Genomic DNA, 27788 nt, shown 5'->3' with positions numbered 1-27788 from the left:
AGGGCTCTTTTGATAATTGAATCCTAACATGTTAACACTGAATAGCATTGGCTCTGCTAACACCTATTCCCTTTCAATAGCTAAGCCATATTCTATACTGTGTACTCACAGCATCAAACAGGAGCAGAAAAAATAAGGGCTATTCTGTACAGGAAACAGCAGGGACCTTAAACCTTAGATTTTTTTTTTCATTTTGAAAAACAAAGATCCCAAATACACCTCTCAGCATTCTCCAGAAAGAGTTACACCAAACCTGCTGCAGTTCAAGCACCACGTAAGACTTTGTTTTGTAGAAAAACATCACAGAAGATTCAAGTCCTTAATCTATCAAGAAGAATGGACTCTGATACTGACAGGTTGCTAAGTTACTAAGACCATATATATATTAAAAATGTTTATACAACATTTTCCTTTTGATTGAGTAGTAGTTCTTGCTTTGACAAGGAAAAAAAAAGCAGACAAGTTGTTGAAACAGAGGCCAAAGATTTTATACAAGGAATGTCATGGCTGCTTTCTCTTTGTGCATTAACATGGTAGTAAAGCTACATGCATTAACAGCACACAGGGCACAGCCTACAAACCAAGAACACATTGTTCACCCATTAAAAAAATAAAGAATACTTTGAAGCACAGAATTATGCTAGATGTACAGAATGTCTTTTAAGAGAGGATTTCTACCTACTCATGCCCTTACTTGGACAACAGAAGTTTATGGCAGACTTTTGCTTACAAAAACATAAGACAGTCCGCAGTAAACTTGGCCAGTACCGAAGGTGTCCTGGAATATCTTCTAAGTCTACTTCCTTGTGTAGGCTGGATGTAGTTGTGAAGGGACAAACACTTTGTGAGCACAGTCTTTCAGAGACAAAGTGAGAACCACTTGTTGCAAGGAAAGTCAGTACACTTGTTCAGAAGATAAAGTTCTTTATAGCAGTTAATTTAATAATACAGTCTTAAAACAGGGTGTTGGGCATCTCATCACACAAGAGCACATTTAATAAGCTGGGGGAAAAATACCACAGTTGCAGGACACTGCATTAAACTCCAGCCATTCCAAGAGGAGGCAACTCTCATGTGGTAAAAGAATTTTTGTCTGTGTAAGCCAAGAAGGGAGAATTTTAGGCAGTTTAATCCACAATGGTCTCATACTTCTTATAAGTGAAACCACAAATCCACAGTACATGACAGTATAAGTTAGGTTAAGTGGTGCTTTTCATAATAAAATCAGTGAATTCATTGCAGTCCTTTCAAAAAAAGATGAAGTCCGATGAGTGCCAGTTGCTAGGAGCAAAGAAGAAAGGTGCCCATTTTCCAGGCTGATTTGTAAGTTCATGTTATTAGAAGAAAGTAAGTCAAATCTGTGCAGTTTGTATGCAACCATATCTGAGAACACAGAGGCTTCAGAAACTACAGGATCACTTAAAAAGTGGGGGAAAAGGAAAGTCATCACAACCCAAACAACTCAAACTTTGTATCTCAGAATTGCCTACAAAACTTGCTCTCTTCTTCTGCTCTGGACAAAACTTTTAACTGCAATGAACTTGCAGAGAAACTTTAAGAAAACCTGAGTACATGAAAGCATTGTCAGGAAGAGAAAAACCCTGCTATCTTTTGATCTGGTATTGAAGTTGAAATGGCAAGATCAGAATGCTTTGCCTCCTGCCGTAAGATTTGCTTTACCTTTCAGAGCTCTACCGGTCTCTGCCAGGGAGTCTGTGTTAACTTGATACCTCTTGCACTGCAAGACCATTGCTCATATCACAGTTCAAGCAAACTTGTTAATAAATCTGGGTTTAATCTTCCATGGCCAGAAGGGCAACACCTCTAGATGCAGAGCTGGTTGAACTACCAGGTGTAGCTCATATAACAACACTGGAGATTCCTGGCAGCACAGAGTCCAAACCTTCCTCACAGGACATTACGATCAGCAGGACATTCCAAAAGAAGAATTAGAAGGCCATAATTCTGATCCATTACAGTAAGGAACACCACCATCCATCATCTGAACTAGGAATACTCAAAGCTTCATTTTCAACCATATTCTTAATATACTAAATTATACATAATTGATATATATATATAGTTGGGGTTTTTTAAAATTGGAATAAAATACACTGGATTTTAGGTTGCTCATTTACAAGGGAGCTCCCTCCCTTTTTCAGTTAATTTGAAATTAAAACCTAGAGGCTGAATGTAAGCTCATTCCCAGTGTTCCAAGATGGATATAACACGAGAGGAGGCCAGAAACTGGAAACATGCACTCTGGCTGCAACAGGTTAGAAGGTGAAAGGGAGACCAGATATTTTCATTTGTAACCCTGAGAACATAAGGAATTGCAAAGATCTGGAGAGCAGCCTGGGGTTAAAGGTCACCAGGCTTTTTATTGCAGTTAAAGCAAACTCGGACTGGGTGATCCCATCCGCGAGAGGGAACCGCCCTGCGGTCGTGTGAGCACTCATCACAGAATCCCTGGCCACAGGCCCGGCAGTGGTGCTTGGAGAGTTTGATACTGAATTCCTTCCGGCAATTGTGGCAGTGCAGGATTTCATGATCTGGTACCCAGTATGCAGGTCGGGCAGCATCTTTTACCAGACCTAGGGAGGAAGTGAGGTGAGGGATGAGAAAGAGAGAGAACAAAATAATCCATGAACATGAGCATATCAAGAATGTACTCCAGTGGAGGCACTCACACACTGCAAGTCATATCACTGCCATTAAGGGGGACGTGACCTACTGACAGAATCCTTCAATGCAATGAGCAGCCCTTTAGAGTATTCTGCCATTCTCCCACATTCTGCCTCTCTTCAAAGAGTAAACTGTGTCTCTTTTAATACTAGCATCTTGCCTTACTCAGACTCTTCCAGAGGTTAAGACACTTGCTTTTCCCTACCTTCAGTTTCAGCTGTGGCCAAAAAACCACCAAGTCACCAAACCAAATATTCAGAAATGCATGTAGTGTAGTGTCTGAACTGAGAAAGGGATTTATTCTGCCCTTCATTGAGTCAGAGAGCAAACACCCACAAAGGTGAAGGCCAGACATGCTGTAGGCAAAGCAGCTGAACAATGATCTGTGCAATGTGTAGGAAGTCAGGTGCAACAACAGAAGATTTAAATGTGAAATGTTTGCTGACATACCTAAACTGCCACCCAACACAAGAAAGAGATGTAGAGGTTTCCTGAACTAAGCTCACCATGAAAGATCAGACTACTAATTACTTCCTCATCCTTACCAACCTGGACAGCTTCAAATTCTCACCCTCCCCTCAGAAGTAACTACCAAGAAGTACCAGCAATATCCATGATCACACTTAAAAGGCACTCAGCATCTCTGAAAGAAAACCAAACCTGATAAAATGCTTCCTAATTGGCCAATTTTTAGGGAACTTCAAATGGCAGGTCACTGCAGTGAATCCATCAGGGGAGCATGAATTACTCACAGCTTAGTGCACAATTTTGCATAATAGGGTGAAAAGAGAAAGTGTGATCTGCAGAAACAACATGCTGAAAACCAAGAGGAAACATCAAGCAGAAGAGTCCAGAGGGCTGCAGAACTCTCAACCGCCAGCCTGTCACACAAACTCTTCAAGTTTAATAACAAGTTTTGCCCTTTGAAAACAAAACCACCTTTAGACAAAAAAAAGCCCCATCAGAACAGAAGAGAACTCACCTAAGGGAATGTCCATGGCTGTCACCACCGCTCCAAGCGTGTTTTGCACAGCTTCCCCCACCTTCCTGGCAATAAGTGTACCCCCTTCCTCATCTGAAGGCAGTTCAGCCACATCTGCATGACACAAGAGTGAAGGGCTCAACAACTACGTCCACCACTCTTTTGGCCAAGTTTCAGTTAATTTACATTAACAAAACCAGCAGCAAACCCAAAAGGCAGGTTGTAATCTCTCCTTAGCCTTTATGTTCCCCATCCACAATCTTGGATTGCAGAGTGTTCATTTTCGCAATAATAGACAAAATATACAGTCTGCTGTAACACAAGCACCTCTGCTCTAATGTTAGCACCAGACCATTAGCAGTTGCCAGGAAAACAAAGTAAAGATACTAAAAGTAAAGTATTATCTTACTAAAAGTAAAGATTCTAAAATTTCTAAAGAATTACAAAATAACTTTGTCAGCAGTTCAGGTGTCTGGTAGGGTCATCTTTCTTCCAAAAGGCATTGAGCTCTTCAGCTTCCTTACCAAAAACTCTTTGGAAACCCAGTGTGAACAACACTGTCTACACCTACTGAAAATGGTTGTGATCCAGAAATTAGGGACAAAGACTTCGGGCTAGTGCTCAGGGATAGTTCTGTCACAATCAACTCAAGATTACCTAACTGGAGGCCCCTGTTGTCATAGCAGTTGTCACACACGCGCACTGGTGCTGGTCCCCAGCCTCGCTCAGGCACCGGACGGGTCTTGGAAGAACAGCCATCACAGAAGCCCTCTCCACAGGCCCGGCAGTGATGCTTTGTGTCGTTATCTTTGAAAGGTGTGTTGCACTTCTTACAACTCTAATGAGAACAACACAGAAGGAAGAACTGTTAGTTTGATCTTTCTGAGTAAAAAAAAAGAGAGCAGAGGCCCAGGATGGCATGTTTCAGACTGAAATTGTGAAAAATACAGTTAGACACAAGACTTGGGTGCTATCAGTCCCATAACTTTACCCCAGAGAAGTGATTTAGAACAGTAGGTGTATATTGTTCAAGCCAATATATTGCTATGATCCCTTTGTTCACAATCACAAACACAGCCATATCCTGCAGGGCTCAATGATGGATATTTGACCTTTGTGTGGGGTAAGAATTCAGAAGGCAGTCTTCATTGAAGAAGAATCAGCTTCCAGCAAGACACGGGGAATCCTTTCCCAGTTGAACTGTTTGGGTCAATTTTTGCATCTGGTATGAAACCAGAGTTTAATCTATAAAAATAGTACTATCAACTGCAGTGGCCAGCTTTAAGATGTTGATTATTTACTTTGAAGAACAAGTTCATGCAAGCCACAATCTTCTGTAATATTGCTGGGATAGTAGCTCACAAAGAGCAGGGAGAAACCATCTCTTTATCAGGGTTAGGCCAAGTCTCTGTTCATAATTTCTCTGGCTAAGTCAAGAAAGGGAAGAGGAGACAGCACTTCAGTTTTTATAAAAAAGTTGTAGGAGTAGGGATTGCTGCAGTAAAACAAAGAAACATTTAGAATCTGCAAAGTACTTTATTACTTAAAGAGTAAGGAAAAGGGGTTTTAGCTAGGCAAAGCCTTTCTCTCCAGCAGCTGCTATTTACCAGAATCTGGGAGTTGGGTCTCCAGTAAGCTGGGGCAATCTGGTCTGTCAACCAGGAGGTCACAGCTTTTGTGGGTCCCAGGCTAAGTTCAGACACGGATTGAGCCATGAAATTCATGCCATCCAACAAACGCTGGGCTGCATTGTTGTTGTCTTTCAGAAATCCATCAGTCTGGAATGAAACAGATATTGATTTGAGAATAAAAACAGGGAAACCGTTTCTATTAGATTCAGATGGCTCTGCAACCCATTAGTCCTGATAAACATGAGGGCAAGCAGGAGTAAAAGATTCAGCAGCCCTGCTTTGAAAGACAGAAGTAGGTTTGCACCTTAGCCATTTCAAGATAGCCAAAAGATGTTTGAAAGTCCCTGCAAAGTCTCTTTTGAACAGCAGAGACCAGCTTAATGAAAGGCAATCTATTTTCTCCATCAACATCCAGAAGAACCAAGTTAGCATGTGCATGGCTGCACACGTACACAAAGACTATCCAGCAACCAGACTTACCCCTGGCCAGACATGCTCAATTTCTGTCCTCACTACAGTGTTCACAGGGTCTTGGTTGCCAAACCAGTACTGCCGGCTGCGATACACCACCCCACAGTTGGGGCACTCGATCACGTACCTGCACAGGAGGAGGACAGGTCACCTCTCTGGCAAGTCCTGTGCACCAGGCAGCACAGAGATCTCCCAGCTGCAGTACTCACCCTGACCAGGCATACTTGGCAAGGCCCAGCCATGGGGAATCCGTGGAAGCAGAGGTTTTTGGCACCACGCTGACCTCCATCCCTCGTTCATAACAGGCCTACAACATAAAGGCTCAATTAAAACTACATCACTGGCAATCCAAATCTACATCTGGCTGCTGTTTGGCCACATAAGGCATATAATTAGCATACAGAGGTCTAGAGCAAAGGAGCACTCATCAGAACTCATTTAAAAACAAAGGAAAAACCCACTATCAATAATACCATCAGGGAAGTATTTCTACATCAATAATGACCGTGATAGTAGCCAAAAATTTTCCTGTATCCTGCACAGATCCTTCAGAAAAATTGGCTAATACCAAGCACTGGGCATAAGCAAATAAGACTAACTATGTCAAATATATAAAAGGTCAACATCACCCAGGTTAAGAGCAGCCAACTTCAAAATTTCGCTAAAAAATGACACATAGCACACAGAGCTGATGAGCTCTCCAAGCAAACATACAAGTGAAATAAGGATCAATTTTTCTTGTCAAGGCTAGGACCACCTCTGACATTAAAAATAAAAAAAGGAAGAAAACAGGCACATGCCTGTGATATTCCTCATTTACTTGGTCATCCTTTCTTTTTTCATTCTTCAGACCTTGTCCTTGTATCTCACCTTGCAAGTGTAGACTCTGTTATCATACTGGTGAGAATATCTGCATCGAGTTTTGGATTCATGAGGGACTCCTTCCTTTGCATGGTTCATGCTCTTCTTACAACCACACCTGAGATGTAAGAGCAACCCATGAGTTGTTGTTCTTAGACACAGGATAGATGTCACCAAGATTTCATTTTTACTGCTATCTTGCATTTTATAGATGTTGTGCCCTCAAACCATCTTCACAACTGTACATATAGCAATGACATAATTTATTATTGAAAGGCAGGCTCTTCAGAAGGAGGTGTAGCAACTGTTTCCCATAAAAAGCAGCATCACACAACAATTCACTGCAGAAAATGCTCAGCATCAGATAAGAAGCATAACCAGCCACAACATCATGCTGCTATACAGCTCCCAGACTCAGAGTACTGATTGCCATCTACTACCCTTCCAGGCTCAATCTTGGGGCTCTTTCCAGAGATCTATAAGCCAAGATCTAATCAAATATGGAGCTCCACTTAGACCTAGTCACTGAATACAGCCCCACTCCAGGATGTACGCTTTAGGATTGTTCATACTGTTTGGGCAAGAAAAATGTCAGGAAAAAAAACATCATAAGAAATTTCAGGGGATTTATTTAGGCACTCCTTTCTCCCTGCCCAGCTTGCATTTGGGAAAAGATATGGGCAGCACAGGTTTGTAGTCATACACAAAAATAGGTGGGCAAAAACCACACATCCAGCTGGGATGTGGCAATAGTGGCTGTCCAGTTCACATAAGAGTGAATTTCAAGCTAATTTTGCCTGTAAGTACTAGCTGAGGGCAGTTGATGTCAGGTGTCAAGATGTCACAGAAACTTTACATTCTGTGGCCAAAGGTTGGGGGCAGCACTATGCTTTAAGAGGATGAAGAAGCATTTCTCATCTACTTACCCACAGCTGAGGCACACAGAGGAGCATGTGAAATATTCATCTGGAAAGAAAGAGCTGTGAGCCATCTGGTCATCAGGGATCTCCCCACTGAACCGGTCACTTAGAGCCTGTCAAACAAAAAAGGAATGAACTGGAAAGAGATTAAGGAGACCTTATGCAAGAAAAAGCATGGATTTCTCTACTGGAAGGGGAGGCAGAGAGAGTACGCAGCTAACAAATGTGTCTTACTAGCCTGGAAAACAAAACAAGGATTTGAAACAAACCAAGAATGCAATCTTGCACTTGTATGGAAGTGACTTGAATACTTGTAAGATAGTCTTTTTCTCTGCTCGCCTCTCCTCCTGTTCCTAGTTTGATTTTTGTAGTAGAAATAGGTGGTAGAAATTGCATCCACCTCTGTGCATCCAATCCATGCTCAAAATAGCAGGGTTCTTGCTAAATGGGCTTTGCATTCTGAAAACCTCTGAGAAGAAACTCATAGGATCATTTCTCATAGCTCAGGAGAACACATTTCTTGCCTCTTGGCTCAGAAAGCGCTGCCCTGAGCTTTCCTGCAGCCACCCGAACAACTGCTCTTTTCTGGTGAAATGGCAAAACTGAGACAAAGAGATTTGTACCCTTTCCTAGGAACATCCATTCTCAGTTAAATCAGTCCTTAGTCTTGGCACACTGAACTTTTTCGGTTCTTTCAGGTGTTATGTTTAGGGGGGAAAAAAAAAGCACTGGAACAAAGCAAATGGTTACAGTTCATCTTGATGGAGATCTCTGAAGGCATGAGATCTAGCTGAAACTCTTCCTACAGCTGAGGTTTATATGGTGGCTGCCTGCCTCTCTCTTCCACCCCCTCCCCTCACAGGGTTGAGGTAGGTGGAGTGGGTGTATCTTTGCTGTCTAACAAGGGTTGATTTCACATACACACAGAATTGTGTGTGTACCTCTCTCACCACAGCTTCCCTCAGATAAGTATGCTATTTAAACATTTTATTTCACGTAATTTCAAGGAAATTTGCTTTACATTCTCTTTTAAGATTGACTGATACTGATACTTTTGAGTGAACTCAAAAGGTAGAGGAAGTGGAGAGAAATCTCTAGAAAGTCTTGTGTCCTCAGCAAGTGAAGCAAAAGAAGTTAATTTGTAGTCAGTAGTGACTTGAACACAGCAAACACTTTACTGGTCATTAATTTAAGTATATCTGAAATCAGGCTACTTGATTAATGCAAGAATGTCCTAGAAGTTAAACTAAAATTAATGATTCCAACCATTTTTCCCTTTGTTGCCTGTCTGCTCCCAAATGCAAAGAACTGAGTACATGCCACCGTGACACTTCCCTCTGTGCCTCAGCTACCACTAACACAGAGCAGCCAGAATTATCTGTTCCAACAGCTGTGACTAACACCAGAAAAGACTGCTAACACTACCTCCTTCTGCAGATATGCCTGGCTCTGCCTGCCCCTCCCCAATTACAACTATGTTCTTCAGGCCAAAGAAAATATGATGTTAATCAGGCAGTGGTATGTGGAAACTTGTAGGAAAGACTGCAAATTTAAAGACCCAAAAATCCCTCTGACATCCTAGCAAAGTAAACCATCTAAGAAAATCACTTGCTCTAAAGTAATACATCATTTGGCTTTATCCCATCCTGTTCCCTAGCTACAAGCACAACTGCTTTTTGCCTTCTAGACCTTGGGTTATACTACTCAGCACTAGGTTTTGCCAGCTATTAACTCTCCTCAAGTCTCTTGCATTTCCTCCTCTTGTGCTGAGGCCAACTTTATGAATTTTATAAAAAAACCCCTTTGAAGGTCTCTCTTTGTCAATCACTGTCATTAAGTGCTTGTCACTCACAGTATCAGTTACTTTTTTCTTCCCAGCTCCCATTTATGATCTTGCTCAGTTTGGCTCTTTAATTTTTCTTCCCCAGTCCTTACTGAAGTGTTTGTTTTGAAGTAAAAAAAAAAAAAAACAAAAAAAAAACTACTCAGCCTCCCTGGCTGAGGGAGAATTATCATTCTCATGGAAGACTTGCATGCAAGTCTGCATCACTGTTTCAGGTGCTCTGCCTTTCTGAGCCACAGCTGAGTTAACAGCAACAGTGGTACAAATAAACACTGTGACAAACTCTTCTTCACTTACTTTTAGTGCTTTGTAGATAACCCCAGGCTGTCTAGGTGACCGAGTAGTATTGTTCTCCAGCTGCTGCTCCACAGCTCGCCTAAGCCCAGAGAAATCTGTTGGAGGATTGTATGTTCGTGTTCCCTTGTAGTGAATTGAGCTGAAAGCCTCAGGAAAACAGCTCAGCTTCCGAAACCGATCCTGAATGAGCTTCTCAGGAACCTCAGAAGGATGATCTATATATAAGAGTACCAGCAAGTTCATATACAACTGATTGCTTAAAACAATACTTCAATTGCATAGTACTTTCATATGCAATATAGACCTAGTTTTCTTAATTAAATCTTCCAATACATCTGGAATGCAGTTATCATTATATTTTAAAACAAGGAAAAGAAACTTTCCAAAAGCAGTCTCTGTTTTGTGATATACAGCTTTAAATTCTAAGACCGATTTTCTCAGGAAAAACCAGACACATCTAGATTTTGAAACATAGATATCCAGATTAAGGAGCAAGTTAGGACATAATACAAGGAAACACAATGTCAGCACATTTGTTAGTTCTTCTCACCAGACCATAACTTGGTATAGCTATTCCTAGCACCTGATAAGTGGAGGACATGAACCTTACATGGGCTGCCTGTTCTCCATGCCAATCCTGTAGCAAGGAATACCAAGCCTTTATCAACAACTTGTACACGGCAAAGCACTTCAGGGCCACATCAGGTCTGACTCTACAGAGCCAAACCCATGCTCCTCCTTGCTTCCAAGTACCTGCTGTACATTTCAGAATAAGGCAGGCCCCATCTTCCCTGTCCTAAAACTACACAAACACACTTCAATTATCCATTGAGACAGATGGTTACAGCTTTCTGCATATCCATATATGCCAAGAGGCTTCTTTCCTATTCCTACTGTGATCAGAAGTGACCATAAAAAAATATCTTTTTTGTGACCCTGACTTTGCATACAGGTGCAAAGTGTCCTCATGGGTCACTAAAGGCTGAACTGATTAAACAGAAAATGTCAACAACTTCAAGAAAGGCTGAATTGCTAATCAGCAAATTGGTACATAAGGAAAGGATCTGCCTTATAGGTAAGTTAAAAGTTATTAAGAAGTTAGTCCAATAATAATCAGAAAGAATGTCAAGTTCTTCTACTAGTTTAAAACCTCACTGTTTAGAAAAGCCAAAATGAGAATGCGGGTCAGCCAGGACTGTTGAGGTGTTTATTACACAAGAGATGGCTCCTAGGTATTCACAAACAACAGGACTGAGCCTCAGCCACTGCTGCCCATGGGATAGACTCATGTCAGAGAATTTCATGGAGAACTGTCTCCTATGGGAGGGAACCCACATGGAGCAGGGGAAGGACTCCTCTCCCTGAGCAGCAGCAGGAGCAATGTGTGATAAACTGGCCATAATTCCATTCCCTGTCTTCTTGCATGGCTGGCAGGGGAGGAGGTAGAGCTGGGAAGGAGGGAGGGATGAAGGAAAGCTGGTTTTAAGATTTATTTTACTTCTCATTACCCTACTCTGATTTTGTCAGTAATAAATTCAATTAGTATCCCCAAATCAAGTCAGTTTTCCCCATGATGGTATTTGATGAGTGATCTCTCCCAGACCTTATCTCAACTGATTACCTTTTCATTATATTTTCTCTCTCCTGTCTAGTTGTGGAGGGCAGTGACAGAGAAGCTTCGGTGGGTGCCCGGCATCCAGCCTGGGTCAACTCACCACATTAGTTTTTACCTTCCTCTGTCATATCACCCACACTTATGAACTTGTATGATGACCCCTCCTGTGGCTGGCAGAACTCATTCCTATTCAGTGCTGATGTTCAGCTGGCTAAGAGGATTATTCTAGCTGATTTAGAAGAGGAAATGCTCTTCTAGTTCCACAGCCTGGTTCCCATGACCGAAACCAGTGAGAGCAAAACCCAAATCACATTTCTACATGGCAGTAAAGAGTGCTGAATATTCAGTGCAACCTGATCATTTACAGACAGTATTTAGCACATTGTAATTGGAACTGCCTACTCACCAGAGCCCAGTAGCTTGGTGTACACAGTCTCATGAAAGATGATGACACCTGGACCCAAAGTTGACAGAGGAACATCTAGGCCACAGCGGGCTGTGGTAGCTTTTAGCTCCTTGGTGAAGTGTTTTAAATAAGCCTCCGAGGCATCACCAAGGAATTTGAAGAGGTCATTGTGGAGCCTGTCAGCACGAGTACGGTAGATGACAAGGTCAGAGATGGCCAGGACCTTCAGCAGCAGCCGTGTTCTCTGGCTCAGGTTGACAGTGGCCCCCAGCAGGCCCTCTGTATCAATGACCACCACTCTGCGGACAGGGTCATAGGCTGCCCAGACGCCAACTGTGCAAGACTCCTGCGCAGGAGACGTCTTGAACACTTCCCGGCCATAGAAGAAAGTGTGGTTAAGGGTGTGAGACTTGCCATCCCCTGTGTTCCCAAAGATGGACACCACCTTTAGGTGCTGGTCAGGACTGCAATCCAGTTTCTTAATAAAGTCTTCCTCATTCCTTACCTTCCAAAACAAAAAGAGAAAAATATTATAACTATGTAATTGGAATAGACAATACTGAAAACACAGCTGGTGTCAGAATTCATAAGATTAAAAAGAGTGATTACCTCCTCTTCAGATTTCATCATAAGTTTCTGAAGCACCAAGAAGTACAAAGCAAAATACTAAAATGCAGTTTGTAAACTGTACACATTGATGGGATTTATGTTGTTTCATCATGTAGCTGTTTTGGAAGTGATGCCTCACTGTGATTATGTACATAGTCAACTCTCTAGTACATCACCCCATTCTCAGAGACAGCCCTTTCAGACAAGGGAGCACAACACTACTTCCAAGTCTGTCAGAACAGCTACCTGGAGCATGGCAGACTTTCTCAGTAGCACTGGTCTCCTGGCAAACATGCAAATGCAGGAGTGAAAGAGGGGATTGCTTTTACCACTTTAACTTGCCTCATCCACAGAGACTGAGTACCTGTTTAGGTACAAAAGTCTCTGCCATGCACTTGTGCTGCACCTGTCCACAGCCAGGGGTTCTCAGACACAGACTGTCCTATTCCCACTGCTCTGCAGCTGATCAATCCTTCAGCTGGAAAGTGAGAGCAGAGAAGAAGCAGCAAAACTGTACACTGCAGTCAGGTACTTGAAACAGGTCAAACTGGCTCTCACAGAAGTGCCACAACTACCTCAATGATCCCTTTCATAATTTACTGTATTGTACTTTAATTAAAAAATAAAACAAAAGAAAACACACATACAAAACCAAAAAGAAGAGCAGGTAACTTCCCTTTGGCTTTACATAGTTTAAGTGTCAAGGATCATGCTGTCTGGGCTAAAGAACAGGGCATTTTCTCTTCAGATACTGGAACAACAGGAGCAGATAAACAAGCAGTGAAATGGGCTAGGGCTCTGTACGAGAGCCTGTCCTTATCTTGTTGTAGAATAGGTCCTTGGCTTTCAGAGGTTTCATGCTTCATTCATTTGTTTAGCTCTTATTTTTTGTCTTCCAATAGGTTTTGTCCATACATTATATGACAGGGAAGAATATGACAAAGGCACTTTTTGAGAAAGATTAAATTCACTTTCTTCATCTCAATTCCCTCTTCAAGGAATCCCCATCAACTGGAAAGAGCAGGGCTTCCATCCCCTCTCACCTGCCACTTAACTTCTGGAAGCTCTTAGCTATTTTCATCCTGGGAGTACAGTTGGAAGATCTCACAGTCTATGAACCAGAGAGGCAATGAGGTAATAAATGGTTTCTTTGAACAAGCTTATTTGTACATCAGCAAATTAGTTTAAGGCTCAATCAGCCCCATTTGCTTTGGTCACACCTATCAACAGCACCCAGACTTTGAAGGAAAATAAAAATCAGCCAGTGTGCCAAAACCATAAAAATAGCCAGTGTGCCAGACTGTGGTTGGGAACAGCATTCACAAAGAAAACCTGTGGGCTGTGGGCTTGCAGTAGCTTCTCACAGACTCAAACTGTTCAAGGCAGCCTTACAGTGTAGAAGAAAACAGGAAACAAGAGACATCAAAATGCTCTCAAGAGAATCTTTCCTGGTATCTGTAGGGGAACATAAAGATACACTGAAATTACAGGTGCACAAGAAAGAGTCTGTTTTCTTGGTAGCTGTGATTATTAGCTTATCATCAGGAAGATAGCTTAGATGATGGATGCAGTTTTGCTTAGTGTCTCTTAAGATGTCTCTGTGGAAGAAAGGAAGTTCTTGGTTCATGGAATAGCTCCTAAAAACATTCATATACTTTACAATATAAAAATGTTATGTGTACATAAGCAAAAAGGAATATGATAATGTATTCTTCAAAAATGTTTTGGTTTTAAACCAAACTTCTCACCAAAAAGGTGACAGGTCCTTTTTGCCAGAGTCAATAGTTATGTACTCCCTGGACAACACAAAAAAATATCAGTTTTTTAACAACTGCTTAAGTATTGGCAGGATAGCTAATGGCTAAGATCTTTCAGCCAGCACTAGTTATTACTTTGGTAGCAGTTTGGGAGAGTTTGTTGAATGGGCTGAGTCAGTAATGTCAGGAGACACAAAGGACAGGAGGGACAACCGGAGTAAGGGTAACTCTGATATATATTCCCACTGTTAAGAGACAGGAGTGAACTCAAAGTTACACTGAATATCAAATCACATACCCGAAGTTATGGCCTTCTAAGTTATCCCCTTCTAGGCTCTTTGCAGACCTCCTTTCAATACAGAACTCAGGAGTGATTCGAACAAACAAGTTACCCAGGAGCACAAGAATGCTCCAAAGTCTTGCTAGTCCAATGCTTATGTCCCAGAGGACTTGGTAATGAATGAGGAAGAACTTAAGACATTAAATGAGTAAATGTTTCCTAACACGCTTTACCAGTGCTCAGGAGTCAGATGACCAAGAACTTCTTGAGCAGTGGTTGCATTTAGATGCTCATGGTGGTAGAGAACTAGTAGACTATCCTCCCTTTTAGAATCTAGTCATAATTTTGGATTCTGCAACATCCTTACAATAAATTCCATGTGGGAGGAGAAATAACAAAACCAAAACCAAGCCAAAATGACCAAAAGAAGCCCTTCCCTTTGAAGTTGAATATGCTTGTACATCACTGGCTGCTCCTTGCTCTTGGGCACTAGTTGACTTAAACCAACGCTGAGTACAGGAATGATACTCTCAAAGAACCATCCACAACAACCCCCATATCAGTAGTCCAATTTACTTCCCTTGAGCAAGTTCCTTCAAGACATTTGAAGTCAGAGTGGGTATAGTGTCAAAGCAGTAATCCCCACTTCTTTGTTTTGCTTCTCATCTCTAAAACAAACTGGTATGGTACCACCTTGTGTTGCACATGCAAAGGGCTCACATTTCCATAACTGTGTCCACTTCTATGTTGCCCAAGAGCTCCACATCTCTGAGGTTCACAGCAGAGGGTAAATACAAAACCTTCCTTATGTTGCACACCAAAGTAAATTAAGGATGAAAACTTTATGTCTAAACAAAGACATGAGTCATATCTCTTCAGCTCCTTCTTGATTTTGCCATTTCTAGTACCTGTGGGATCTCAGCACCTCAGGACTGATGTGCAGAGTGACCGAGACCACCCTTGGGGGGCTCGGGAGTCCTGGAATGTTGCCAGAAGTGTCTGGTGGCTGGACTTTGATCCTGCATGGGAGACGACACCTGTATGAGGATGGGAGGATTTCACTGGGGTAAATGGTGAAGGGATAAGTTAATTAGAGTGTAAGACACAGGGTTTAGGATTTCTGTACAGGGGAGTCTAAAGAAGTAAGATGGAGGAATTGGGGCATGTCCTGTTCTTCTTCTTCTTCTTGGCCTCCATCTTCTGTGATGTTGGCACTTTGGGATTGGTTATTACTAAAAGTGCACTGGTTAATAAGGGTAAAAGGCATTGGGGAAAATTGATCAATATTGTATACGTAACTTTGAGTATAAAGATAGGTGACCGCCCCGGGGGCTCGCAGTGTGCTCATGGCTGGCTGCTGAGCAGACCTCTGTCGGGCCGAGAGAAAATCTTTTAGATAAGCAATTAATAAACACCGAGACCGAGAAAAGATCTGGAGCCTCTTCTCGTCCTTTGAAGCATGGGCTGGCCAAGGCCACCCCGGGCCTTTCCAGGTCACCTAAACAGCCGAGAAACCGACAAGTACCTGCAACTCATTTATACTTTTGTTATAGCTCTTAAGAGATTCTCTTCTAAAAAGAACATTAAATCACAATTTCAACGTACACTGAAAATAAGAGAGAAATCTATAAAGCAGATTTCTTCCTTTAACTACAGCCAGTAAGACTAACCTGAGAAGAATAAGCTCCATCACAGTAAAGTGATGGAGCCACCAAAACTCACATCTCTGCAGGGCACCTCACCATCACTCCTGAAAAGGCAGTGCACAAACGCGGGGAAGCGTAACTGGCTTAACCCAGCAACTCAAGTGCAACAGGCTGTTAAAAATGCAACTGGAAATTTCCTACTTTTGCCCCAGAAGAAATTTTGTTGATATCCACAAGTGTCTCTTGTTATCAAGTGACAAAAAAGATGGTTCCCTCTGAGGAAGAGAAACTTTCTGCTATGAAACCCACAACATCAACAGAGCTGTGAGACAGTCCCTAAACCACAGTAATTCAAATCCTGTTTCCTCAAAGATCTTAGGCTAATTCAGGTTGAAAGTGACCTCAGGAGCTCATTACTTCCTCTGATTTTCAGAGTCCTCCAAACAAGAGATTTTGACTATAAGCAGGTGCTCAAGAAGAATCAAAGCTGACTTTTAAGTCCAAGCATCTCTAGTTTTCTACCTCAAGTTGCCTCCTATACCTTTTCTTCTGTATGACTTTCCATGGAAAATATAATTTATGCCATTACTCAAGTCTTCCACAAATAACTTAAAATTCATAGTTTAATAACTCCAATTTGATACCGAAATAAGTGCCTCTAAAAGACAAATTTCCTAAAAGCATGATGAAAAGGGACAACAGAGCAGAAAAGAAAGACTCCAATAACCTTAGTGAGGAAAGAGCATGTCTCATGTCTACCCCCTGCCACCTCCAAGACACAGCACTAAGAGGAGCAGTCATGCCCACATGTGCTAGGCAGTAAGCATGCTGGCTGGGCCATGACAGCACACATACTGCTTCTTACTCAAAAGGCAGAAAATGTGGACAAGCACTGGATAATGAGAAGACATCCCAGAAATTAGACTTCATTAATTCTACTGGTCAAAGAGTTACTTTTTACTAAGTAAATGTTTTACAGTAGCCTGGGAAAGTTTCTGCAAAGGGCTGTGCCAACAGATTAGTTTAGAGAATGGTGTATGTCATACCAGTAGTTCCAATCTGGTATTCAAGAGTAAGTTATTAATCACTTATCACTTATTAATCACTGATCCAGTGAACACTTAAACACATTAATCACAACTGTCCTCATTGATCTCCTAGCCTTCAGCCAAGCTAATAGTGGATATCAGTATTTTCAGGCTTGGAGTCCTACAGAGCCTCAAGCCCAAACTGAAGGACCTGACACCAGATGGAGAGAGGACAAAATAAAACAGGGGACAGACATGCTACAGGGATGTAAGGCTAGATTCTCACACTTTGATCTTATTCCCCATATGGGTGCAGGTCTGGCTCAAGCAGATGAAAGCATTTGTATTAGAGGTGTTTCCTAACCTGAAGGTTTTTTTCCTGTTTATTTGTCTTCACTGCAGTACCACCTATGGGTTCTGTTGAGAATTGTTATCAGCCACAGTACATATCCAAGGACAACGCTGTCCCTGAACTCAATATATTTTTCAGACCAAAATTATCCTGTTCCTTCCCACAGTGCTGGCATAGGAATTCAGGTTCAATATCTTCATGGGTTTGTATGGAGCTTAAAGGCATGAGTTTCAACAGGACTTACAGGTCCCTGCAATGAAGGGCAGAGGCTGCCCATGTGTGAGGCCCATGTCCATTATAACAGAACTCTGAGAGAGACAAAGACAGAAGAGTTAAGTCCTGCTTAACAACCCTACCCAAAGAGATACTATTTTAAATGTTTTAAAGACAGTGGTGGAAAAAAATCAAGAAGATTGGAGGTAACCCAGTTTGAACAGACTCCTCCCTAACCCAAGAGGAAATATTGACTGAAATATTGCTATTACCAGGTAAGTTAACCTAGTAGACAACAGCTAAGTTATATCAAATTGCTCAAAGCAGAAAAAAGACTACAAAATCCACTAAACTGTTTGCTTGCTGAAAAAGTACTTTTTCAAGGACTGAAGACTAATAAAGACTTTGAGGTGAATGCAACCCCTGCAAAAATAACACTAACATAATAGTATCATCTAACTCTAAAAGAGAACATGAAACAATGATGCAGAAATCATGGTTTTGTATACTAAATATCTTTAAAGTTCCTGTAGATGTTAATTTGGCCACAGAGCTACCAATTACCACCCCAAAGTCACAGTTCTAGCAGCAGAGACCACGTCCACATGAAGAGACTTGCCCAGACGACATCAACTCAACAAGCGAGTTCATGCTGTCTTCCTAAATACTCCTAAGAGTAACTCAATTACCTGTGTGAACACCACTTACACCACTGTCCTTGTTAAGAGGGGCATTTACAAACTTACTTGTATAACAGTTGCATTCTTCCTAGAAAACAGTTAGTCTGGTTATTTTCCCAATTTCAAGGTGTTTGAACCAGGCCAAAGGACTCAGTCTTCTGCCTTTATGTGATCCTACAGCAAAGCATTAACAAGCCAGGTAAAAAGGCCAGAAGTGTGTACTGCAGTGACAGCTGCCTCCCAGTGATCACTGCAGAAAAGAGAAAGTGAAAGCAATGGAAAGGACAGAAAGGCTACGAGACAGCAAGCTGATTTTACTTTCTTGAAGTACCCCAAAGCACTCACATCCCATTCCTACTGGCAGCATCCAAAAGGATTAATGGGAAAAGTGCAAAGAGGGGTACAGCAGGGGAAACACTAAAACACCCCATTTTCCCCATCAAGACTATTTACCTCAGAAACTGATCTAAGTTCAGGAACTTATTGAATGAAAAGAGTGGGAAATTCCAGAGTAGCTTGCAGGCTCTCTCACCTAAGTCAGTGACAACTGACTCTTCCTTCCAAATCAGCACTCATATAGCAGACAAAAGAGATGGGAAAAAAGCAAAGTATTTGACTTTAATTAATGCCCAAAGTACTGCATCATGAAGAAGGTACAAGACTGGTTCCAGGGAAAAGCACTATTTCTAAGTGGCTATGTTAAAATTAGCTAAGAGTTAGCCTGAGACTATCAAAGGAGCTGTGTTTGTTAAATGGATGGCTCTCTCTCCTGCCTTCTAAAAATAGTCTTCCAAAACCTGGTATATGTCCAGTGGAAAAAGGAACACTCTTAACCAGCAATTGCTGAGTAGTTTCTCTACTACTTTATTCCAAAGACAGAAAAACAGTGCACTTAAATTTAGGTGAACTGATAACAGACTGAGATAGGAGTAATACTGATAAATTACAAAGTAGTAAGAGAAAAATTCCTAGAGTGTAGGACAGTAAACTCCCCAAAATACTTTGGCAAGAAAACTTCTCTAAAGCACAAAGAGGAGGAAAACTCATCTATAGCACATCAACAGTATCAAGGGACAGAAATTACATATCCTGATCCAACAGATCACACCAGTCTAAATAATTCAGATCCTTCAATATCTTTTCTTCCTCCTTTATATCTGTGGCAAATATACTAGCTGTGACTCCTTATTTTATAGGATATGGACTAAATTTCCCAGAAATTTACAGCTGAATGTAAAAAGCACCAAAAAATACCCCATCAAAAACACATCCCCCCAACAGCAAATGAAGCAAGAGTGTCACAGGAACTAGCACTATTTGCTAGACAAATGCAAGTCAGACTTAAGAAATCGTGACCTTCTTTCATAAAAAAAAAAAAAAAAAAAAAATTAGCTCCCATTAATGGACAAAGAGTACTTGACAAGAAAAAGTATTCCTAGAGACTCCACTCTCTCTAAAGTCCCTAGACTTCATACAGGCTCAATTCAGTAGATAATAAGGAAAAATCACAGTACTTCCATCAGGTTTACAGCAGGAGTGAGAAAAGCAAAGCAGCTAGCAGCCCTGCAGAGTCATCACTATGTATGTGTAACTTTTTAACAGGAGGGGACAGAGGAGGACACATGGACTATTATGCTGTTAGTGACAGGTTATTTGATGATTGTACAAAATGGTCTGCATTTAAATAAGGGCTACAGGCCCTTTTGCCTTATCTTAACTGCAAAGCATTAAATAGCTGCTGCTTATATTTGCTGAGGGGAAGCCCCTACTCCTTTAGGTGTCTAGACCTGCTAGAAGGAATAGAAAAGACCTCAAAGAATGGGGCTATATTTAGGAAGTTGAGGTATCTATTGGCACAACAAAAAGACCCTGCAAACTGAAGAAAGGGAACTCATATGGGTATCTCAGGGGAGACATAGCAATAAATGTATGCTCTTTTTCCCTCATAAAATTACACAGCTGGGGAAATTATTTTTGTGACTAGATAGAGGAAAATTTTTCTTTTCTTCTAGACTCCTTAGTAAGTCAGACTACAAAGTCAGTATCTTTTATTTTTGTTTGCAATTCACAGATTGGGTAATTTCTTGTGACAGAGCTAGTTTCTGGTCAAAGATGAGCAAATTCTAAGGCAGATTATTAATAACCAAGCATATCCTCTATCTTCTGGTGTCAATTAAACACTTTTTCTACTTCTATTAAGCATATGTGATGAGTCCTCAATTAGGGCTTTGGACAAAGTGCTATCCTAGAAGCCATTAGTGACACTACAACCAAGTTCTGATCGTGTGTTAAGAGCTCCCAACATCTGTTCCCCAAGATAAAAATGTTGTTATGCATTGTTAAGCATTTAGCCCTGCCTCAAAAGCAGTAGAAAATAAGAGTTTATTGTACAACAGACGTATAACTCTGCTTTATGGAAAAGAGCTTTTTTGCAAGCGTGTTATATAAAGACAAAGCAAAAATGGAAACTGTTCCAGAATTGCATTAAATATAAGTACAAGCGACAAAGAGAGATCCAGGTGAGTGGAAGAGTTCATGGGACAGTAAGAGAGCCTCAGGATTTGAAACAAGTATCACGGCCTGAGTCATGTTTTTATTGCTGTATTACACTCTGTTTTTCTTAATAGATACACAAATACCAGTTTAAAAAACCCAATTAATCGACTCTGACTTCTTATGGGAAGTGCCTCTTGTGTGCAAGGGGCAGCACTAGTGACAACACAACGATGCTTGTTTGAGAATCCAGGAAGTTAGAGATAAGAAAGGAAAGCTGACATCTTGGCAGAGCAGATCAGGAGATTCAGTTGAGGGACATACACATCTAATAAAAGAAGGCACATAGTTTGAGTCTAACAAGGCAAAAAGGAGATGTGGAAGACTTAAAGAGAGCAGCATAAGTGGGAGATGTAAAGACTGACACGACCAAAGCAATTGACTGAGGAAGTAATCCCCACAATATCATTCTCAGATGAGCCAGGAAGATAGACTATGTCAGGACCAATTAACAAACAGATGTAGCAGTTATCAAGAACAATTTGATTGAAGCCTCAGCTTTAGATATGCAATAGATAAGGCCAAAAGTTTAACACTGTGTAAAGAGAAACTGCATAACTGAGCTTGAGAAAGACAGCCTAGAACGGGGTCTAAACTGCAGGTGATGCCAGTTTATAAAGCATCAATAAGTTTTGTTTTCTAATAGAAGTCAGTGAGGTCTTATGAGGAACAACAAGTCCTGGAAAAAGGAAGAAAAAATCCATCATGTAGGTCAGGATGCCTGGGGACTAACTCACAAGAGTTGCAAAGCATTGTGCTGTGTGGTGAGATAGCTGGGGCTGGGCTCCATGAGGAACCACCTCCCTCCCTGTTCTTCCACAGACTTGTACAAACTTGGATTTAACCTTTAACAACATTTTTTTTTACATGAGATAGCCAGCCTCTTTTTGTGGTGCTCAGATACAGTGCTCTTATGATGAACATCACAGAGAAGCTTGTATTTCACAGATACAAACTTTAGCTACCATTAGTTTTCTAAAAACAAGCAGTGGTTTAAAATGAAACATTTTCTGTCTATATGGATTTGAATAAGCACAGGAAGTCCTCAGCTTTCTGAGCTTATGCTATGCCTGCAAAGCACAAAAAGCTTTGAGCAGGCCAGCACATCTGTGCAACATGGCACAAAGACAATTATGCAGACGTCAGAATTATCATAGCTGTATCTGTGTAGTGCTGAGCCCAAACCGAGAATTTCCACTTCTCCCCTGAACCAATTTGCTCAGGCACAGCTCCTTATGGGTTAATCCACATTGTTTCTGGATCTAGAACTAGATCAGTCATTTGCTTACACACTATAAATATTCTTCAGTTTTAGAGCTACCACCTCCAAGAAGCCAACAGGAGCAGCTAGATGAAACATAACCACTTGAGCTTAATAACTCCAGGTTCCAAAGGAAACTAAAAAACAAATCTTTTAGCCCTGTGTTCAAGTTAGATGTTTGTAAACAAATACACATGAGTGATTATCTCAATCCATCATCTGCTGCTCCAGCAGCGTTGACTAGTTCCATCTAATTTGGGAGGGCAGTGGTGGTATAAGGGTGATGGAGCTTTTACCATCTGTAATCTTGTAGCTTTTAACATTGCTAAGGCAGAATCTACCACTGATAGCAAATCAGCAGTTTCCTCTCTTATTTCCCAACCAATGCAACAACTTTCAAGTTCCAAAGGTCACTAACAGTTAAAGACGGTGGAACTACATAATTCTGTTAAATTCTTATGCTGTCTGCTCAAGCTTAAAAAGCCACACACTCTCAAACTCTGAATCTCCATATTTCAAGTTACTAATATTTTGGTATTTTTGGACAAAAAATTGGTTTAAATAAAGAACATTTTAATGATTTCTCCCCAAGTAATGACAAGCACAAAATAAGAGACTGATGATCACTTTCCTATAGCTAAATTAGTTTCTCCTCCTCTTATTCCCAAGAGCAAAAGATGACTACTTAGCTCTGAAGACATTTGCTGTGGCATCTGACAGGCCTTTCTAAACAAAGGTCCTTATGCTCAGTAGCAGAATTATCACTATAATAGCAAGTATTCTTTAAATTCCAGCTGTCAGAAAATAATTTAATTGAAATCTCTCAAACTGCTTTGATACTGGCTGTGAGATGTCACACACGTATTCAGCTGTGAGGAAGAGAGGATGACTCCAGATGGAAGAGCTCTGATTCAATATCTTGATACTGAAATAAGATCATTTTTGGAGAGCTTTTTCAACCTAACCCTGATCTCACCAAATTGCTACAATCTGATAAAGGACCACTGCTATCCCAATAAGGAAGTTGGCTTTATTGCCCATGACATTTAAATAGCAAATGCACTTGCTTGCGGGAGGCAGCCAAAGGTCTACCTCAATAAGGCTTACAGATTCATGAGTATAAATATAACTTAAACCAGTACAACCACACACAGACACAGTTTGTGAGCAGCTTTGCAGGACAGCCCTGTTCCAAGGCATTTCAGAGCTTGCTCTAGTGGCCAGAGGAGGATTATTGAAAAGTCTGTATCTTAAAGTAATAGTTGCATCTGTCACACATTACAAGGAAATAAGCGTGTGCTTAGGGCTTGGAGGCATGCAAACTTGAGATTGCTACAGACCTGAAACTCAGGCACTCAGTTTACAGTCACTGTTGTCTGGCATACTGTGTGTTCTATGTCAGTGCACCATAAGGACTGTCATCCTTTCCTCCCTTTCCCTTTCAAAAGCCATAACAGTTTAGCAATTGGTACACCTGAATTGACAAAAATATGACCCAAGTATCTAGCAACCATTCTATATTATTGTATAATTACTGTGTACATACATATATATGTATGCACACACACTTCTATAGTATAGAATAGATATGAGATACTTAAGTCAGGTTTCCTCGGGATGCCTGACAGGCACGTCAAATGTTACTATGATGGATACAAATAACTATCAAGAGTAAGAATATAATCACAATTCTTTTTAACAATGGTAGCATGAGTATGTTAAATTAGAGCAACCTGATACTGAATCTCCATTTTCTTTCAGTGGCTTCTGAATGAGGTTTAACATAGGGAATGCAAACTGAAAGTCAGAAAACAAAGTTCAATTTTTAGTTGTGTAATTAATCTGCTCTGTGGCTTTCATACATTTTGCCTTCTAAAATGCTTCCCAAATATAAGGGCTAACAGGAGACTTCTATAACTGCGTATACTGAATGCTAGATTTTCTAAAATAGTGCCTCCTGGGAGGCTGCTCCAAGTCAACTAGTTCCTATTATTTTTATCAGCAGACCTACCCCAATGGCAACTTCCCCCTCTTTCAACAAAAGGCTAATATGTAATAATATTTGTGACAAGCAATATAGTTTAACAATGGTGTCTGTAGGACTTGTATGGAACACTTATTTCTATTTTGTTCTAAGGCTAAAAATCTGATGGATTTATTGGTGAAAAATGGTAGCAATGGGCTGCAGTCTTGCATTATCACTACTTGGTACAGTGCCCTCTCCTAGTCATACAGCAGGAAATTGTCTGTCAACACTCCCATTTAGGACACCTACTGAAATACAATGTATTCAATTTTGTTCAGGAACGATCAGCATCCTGCACAGACAGCTCTTATCTTAGTTGTGTGTGTCTCAGCACAGAGTCAATTCTTTCACCAGCTTTGCTTACCAAGCCTCTTAGAGGAGGCTCTTGCCACACATAAGGTTTTAATAAACTTGACCTTTTGAGGAACTCATGAGCAAGGCCATTCGCAGGCACTGTGTCTTTTTAGCCCAAGATGCTCAGTGGCACTCGTACTTTACCTGGCCATCATTTTATTACTGTTGCTGCCAATTACACTTCAAGTATTAACCATACACCACAGTAGCCTGTTAGACTAAGAAAGAAACTAAATCATCTTGCCTGTTCACAGCAAACTACAACAGTTCTTACCTGAATCTCCTCAGTTTCATCCACCAAGAGGAAACTCACAACCTTCTCTGTCATCTTCCTTCTCTTGGTCTCCTCATCCATCCCCTCGTCCTCTTCCTGTTCTTGGGCTTTGCCAGCATGGTATACGGTGACAGGGTGCTTCCTTCTGTTTCCCCCTGCATGTGTTCTCTTCTGACACTCCACACAGAGGTTGATTTTGCACACCTGGCACCTGACTGCTGCTATCTGCCTTGAGCCCGTCATACTGGCATGCATTATGTTCCCATTGGCACCTTTGCAGGAGTCACAGTACGGGACATGGCCGGGTTTTATACGGGTCCGTTCATGGTTCCGCAACCTTTCTGGCTGATGCAGCTCTTCTTCACAACGCTGGCACTGCAGGCTCCTGCACTCATCACACTCAAAGATTGCTTCATCTGTCCCACTGCAAACATAGCTTTCCTGGCACAGCAGTGTCGTGTTCTGTCCTTTCTCCACAGTTTGCGTGTGGGCACTCATCTTCAGGTTTCTTTAAAGCAATGTTTTTCCCTCCTGTTTCTGTTCCAAACAATGATAAGTGTAAAAGTCAGTTCCAAATTTAGTATTTCCACAAAATAAGGAAACACAAGAGGAATGCTGTCTGTACTAAATTTTATATAATGAGTATATGGTTCTGTAAGATTCATACACTGACCTGCCTTGCAGGAAGAGTGGTGTTAAGTGCTAATGAAGTTTTCTTTCTCCAAAATAAACTTAGACAACGTGGCTGGTTTCATGTATTATTATAATACCCAAATTCTGGTATACATTCTTTCTCTACTTAGCTGTTTAACGTACTGTCAGTGACAAGAAAAAAACCCAGCCTGGTGTACTTCAACAGATGCAGCAAGTATTTCCCTGAAGCTGAGAACGGAGAAGCTGATGACACAGAGACAAAAAAGGCATCAGAAATGCACAAATGCATATATACGTACACACACAAAAGGACCGTGTCAAGACTAGAAAATTCTCTGCTTTCACTCCACAGCTAAGCTCCTCCTTCAGAGAGTTCACAGTATTTATTTGCTGGGAATTTCCTGATGTGCTTCGCCAGATAAACAAAAATCCGCTCTCTTTGTGCGCTCCTTCTAGTAACACTAGAAGACGATCGCTTCCGCGGTCTTGCTGACAGACTACGGATTTTTTTCCCTCTCCCTCTGCGCCCCAAGTTGCCAGAGCACAGCCCTGAGACCAGCGCCCGCCGAGGGCAGCCTGCGCACCCCGCCGCCTTTGTCTCGGCCGCTGCCTCCGGGCCGCCTCCCAGCCAGCGCGGAGCCCCTCTCGCTCCGGGATGACCCTCGGCGCCTCCTCTCCCGGCCAGTCCCGCGGCCCCGGGCGGGCGCTGGCCCGCGAGCGGCCGCACTTGTGGCTCGTCCGTCCGCGGGGGCTGCAGGCGGACCCCGCCACCCGCCTGCGGTTACGTAACGGCGGTGCCGGCCGGCGCCTCCCCCCGCGCCTAGACCTACCTGGGGCTGCGCCCGGCGCCGCGCGGCCGCCCGGGAAGGGGGAAACCCCCGGGTTCCTCCCGCCGAGCAGCGGCAGCGGGCGGGAGCCGCGGTGGGACCGGGAACAAAGGCGGCGCGGCACGGGGCGCCGCGAGCCGGGCTATTGTTTACAAGCCGGCGGCCACCTTTCTTCCCCTTCCTCCCGCCGGCACCCGGTGACTAAGGACTCGGGTCCCGGCCGCGGCTTCCTCCTCCCCCCCGTCCCCTCTGCTCCCGGGGGGGATCTCCCGGTTCTCCTCCCCCAGGGGTCGACCATGCAGTCGGGGCGCCCGGGGGAACTGAGCAGGGCAGGGCCGGCCAGGACCCGCGCCCCCTCCGCCCGCTCCCCTCGTTGTCAGCCAGGATCAGCTGATCGCGGGGAACTTCGGGGTTATTTTCTCACCGCGGAGACGGGAAGGCGGCGAGCAGAGGCGGGGCGGCGCGGGCACGCCGGGAGCTGTAGTCCGGGGGCTGCACCGCCCCGGACTCGCCGCGCCAGCCGGGACGCGCGGGGGCCGTGGCGGGCAGGCGCGGTGCCGCGGCCCTTGCGGTGACGCGGAGGTTTTCTGCTCCCCTCTTTTTACTGTTTCACACCGGCCTGGGTTCCCCAGGGAGCTGCGCCGGAGGAGTGCAAACAGCCCTCAGCAGGTTTTAAAGGGACGAAATTCGTAAGGAAGGTCTTTTCCTTCCACCCACCGCCTGGAGAACGACGAGGCGACTGCTCCCAGGCATCCGGATCGGGCAAATGAACGGATCACGGTGTCCACCTGAGAAGGAAGCACTTGGCGCCCAAATCTCATCTGCCACTCATGGGTTTAAATGAAGTCTCGACAAGGAGAGCCACTGGTCACTGTCATTGCAGCTTTTGGGGTTTCTTTCACTACTGTAGCTTCAGCCTATGGGTAAACAGCCATCATTTACATAGCTGAAAGAGACTGCAGATCCAAAATAGAGGCACACACCTGCCAGAAGATGGCAGATTCACTGTCACAAACAGTGAGCCATGGGAATCGGAGCTGAGTGCCAAACAGAGACGGTCAAAGAAATCACTCGGTGAGGAAGGACCTTGGCCTGTAGTGGCTCCAACCCCATGTTGGCTCATGGGGTGCTACAGGAAAATAGCGAGTTACTTTTCATTGGCTGATTTAGATAATATGCAAAAATATTTTTGTTGTAGCATAGCCAGTGCACAGGCAATTTCTCTTCTAAAGTAACAAGAGTTTTCAGCTGGATGTTTGGATCAAATGCTAGCGGTTACTTCACCAGAGGAGGGACATGCACTGTTTTCCTTCAGTGGACATTGCATGTTGATAAGCACTAACAGCTACAAGGTGTCCCTCCCTGCTTCAGTTTTAGACAGTTTCACAAGAGAGCTAAACTACAAAACTGGATATCCATGTAGAAGGCACTGATTGCAAGTTTACCTTTGAAGTATCATCATTTCACAAAACTGAGTCAACTGGCCCAATTACTGCAAAAATGAGGCATCAATGAATTTTCTAACACAAGGAGTGAATGAGGCCCTCTCAGAAGTAAAGTGCA

The 27788-nt window shown here is 42.6% G+C and overlaps 1 protein-coding gene across 3 annotated transcripts; it reads right to left on the bottom strand.

The window, feature by feature from the left end:
- On the bottom strand, positions 1 to 26597 carry ZFYVE1 (zinc finger FYVE-type containing 1). 3 transcript variants are annotated; one of them, XM_058806416.1, is made up of 13 exons: positions 26229 to 26597; positions 25418 to 25641; positions 24745 to 25281; positions 11712 to 12216; positions 9691 to 9905; positions 7557 to 7663; positions 6640 to 6748; positions 5979 to 6076; positions 5779 to 5896; positions 5275 to 5445; positions 4325 to 4505; positions 3668 to 3781; positions 1 to 2594 (listed from the first exon to the last, which is right to left on the bottom strand). In XM_058806416.1, exons 3-13 carry the CDS (start codon positions 25240 to 25242, stop codon positions 2362 to 2364), a joined length of 2349 nt encoding a protein of 782 aa, XP_058662399.1. In that variant the 5' UTR covers positions 25243 to 25281; positions 25418 to 25641; positions 26229 to 26597; the 3' UTR covers positions 1 to 2361. The 3 variants fall into 3 exon arrangements, with proteins under 3 accessions (XP_058662399.1, XP_058662398.1, XP_058662400.1); XM_058806415.1 differs by lacking the exon at positions 25418 to 25641; XM_058806417.1 differs by lacking the exons at positions 25418 to 25641; positions 26229 to 26597 and adding an exon at positions 25698 to 25963.
- Between the last annotated feature and the right edge of the window lie 1191 nt (positions 26598 to 27788).

The sequence above is a fragment of the Ammospiza caudacuta genome, chromosome 6 (assembly GCF_027887145.1).
Source record: "Ammospiza caudacuta isolate bAmmCau1 chromosome 6, bAmmCau1.pri, whole genome shotgun sequence".
NCBI classification, from domain to species: domain Eukaryota; kingdom Metazoa; phylum Chordata; class Aves; order Passeriformes; family Passerellidae; genus Ammospiza; species Ammospiza caudacuta.
This window is presented reverse-complemented; position numbering and strand designations above follow the sequence as displayed.

Bases quoted from the DNA above. Each gene is read 5' to 3' on its own strand.
- ZFYVE1 (XM_058806416.1), bottom strand. From the start codon at position 25,242: ATGAGTGCCCACACGCAAACTGTGGAGAAAGGACAGAACACGACACTG. The intron at 9,906-11,711 runs GTGAGTAGGCAG...TCTTATATATAG, and splicing joins CACCAAGCTACTGGGCTCTG to ATCATCCTTCTGAGGTTCCT. The intron at 3,782-4,324 runs GTAATCTTGAGT...TGTGTCATGCAG, and splicing joins CAACAGGGGCCTCCAGTTAG to ATGTGGCTGAACTGCCTTCA.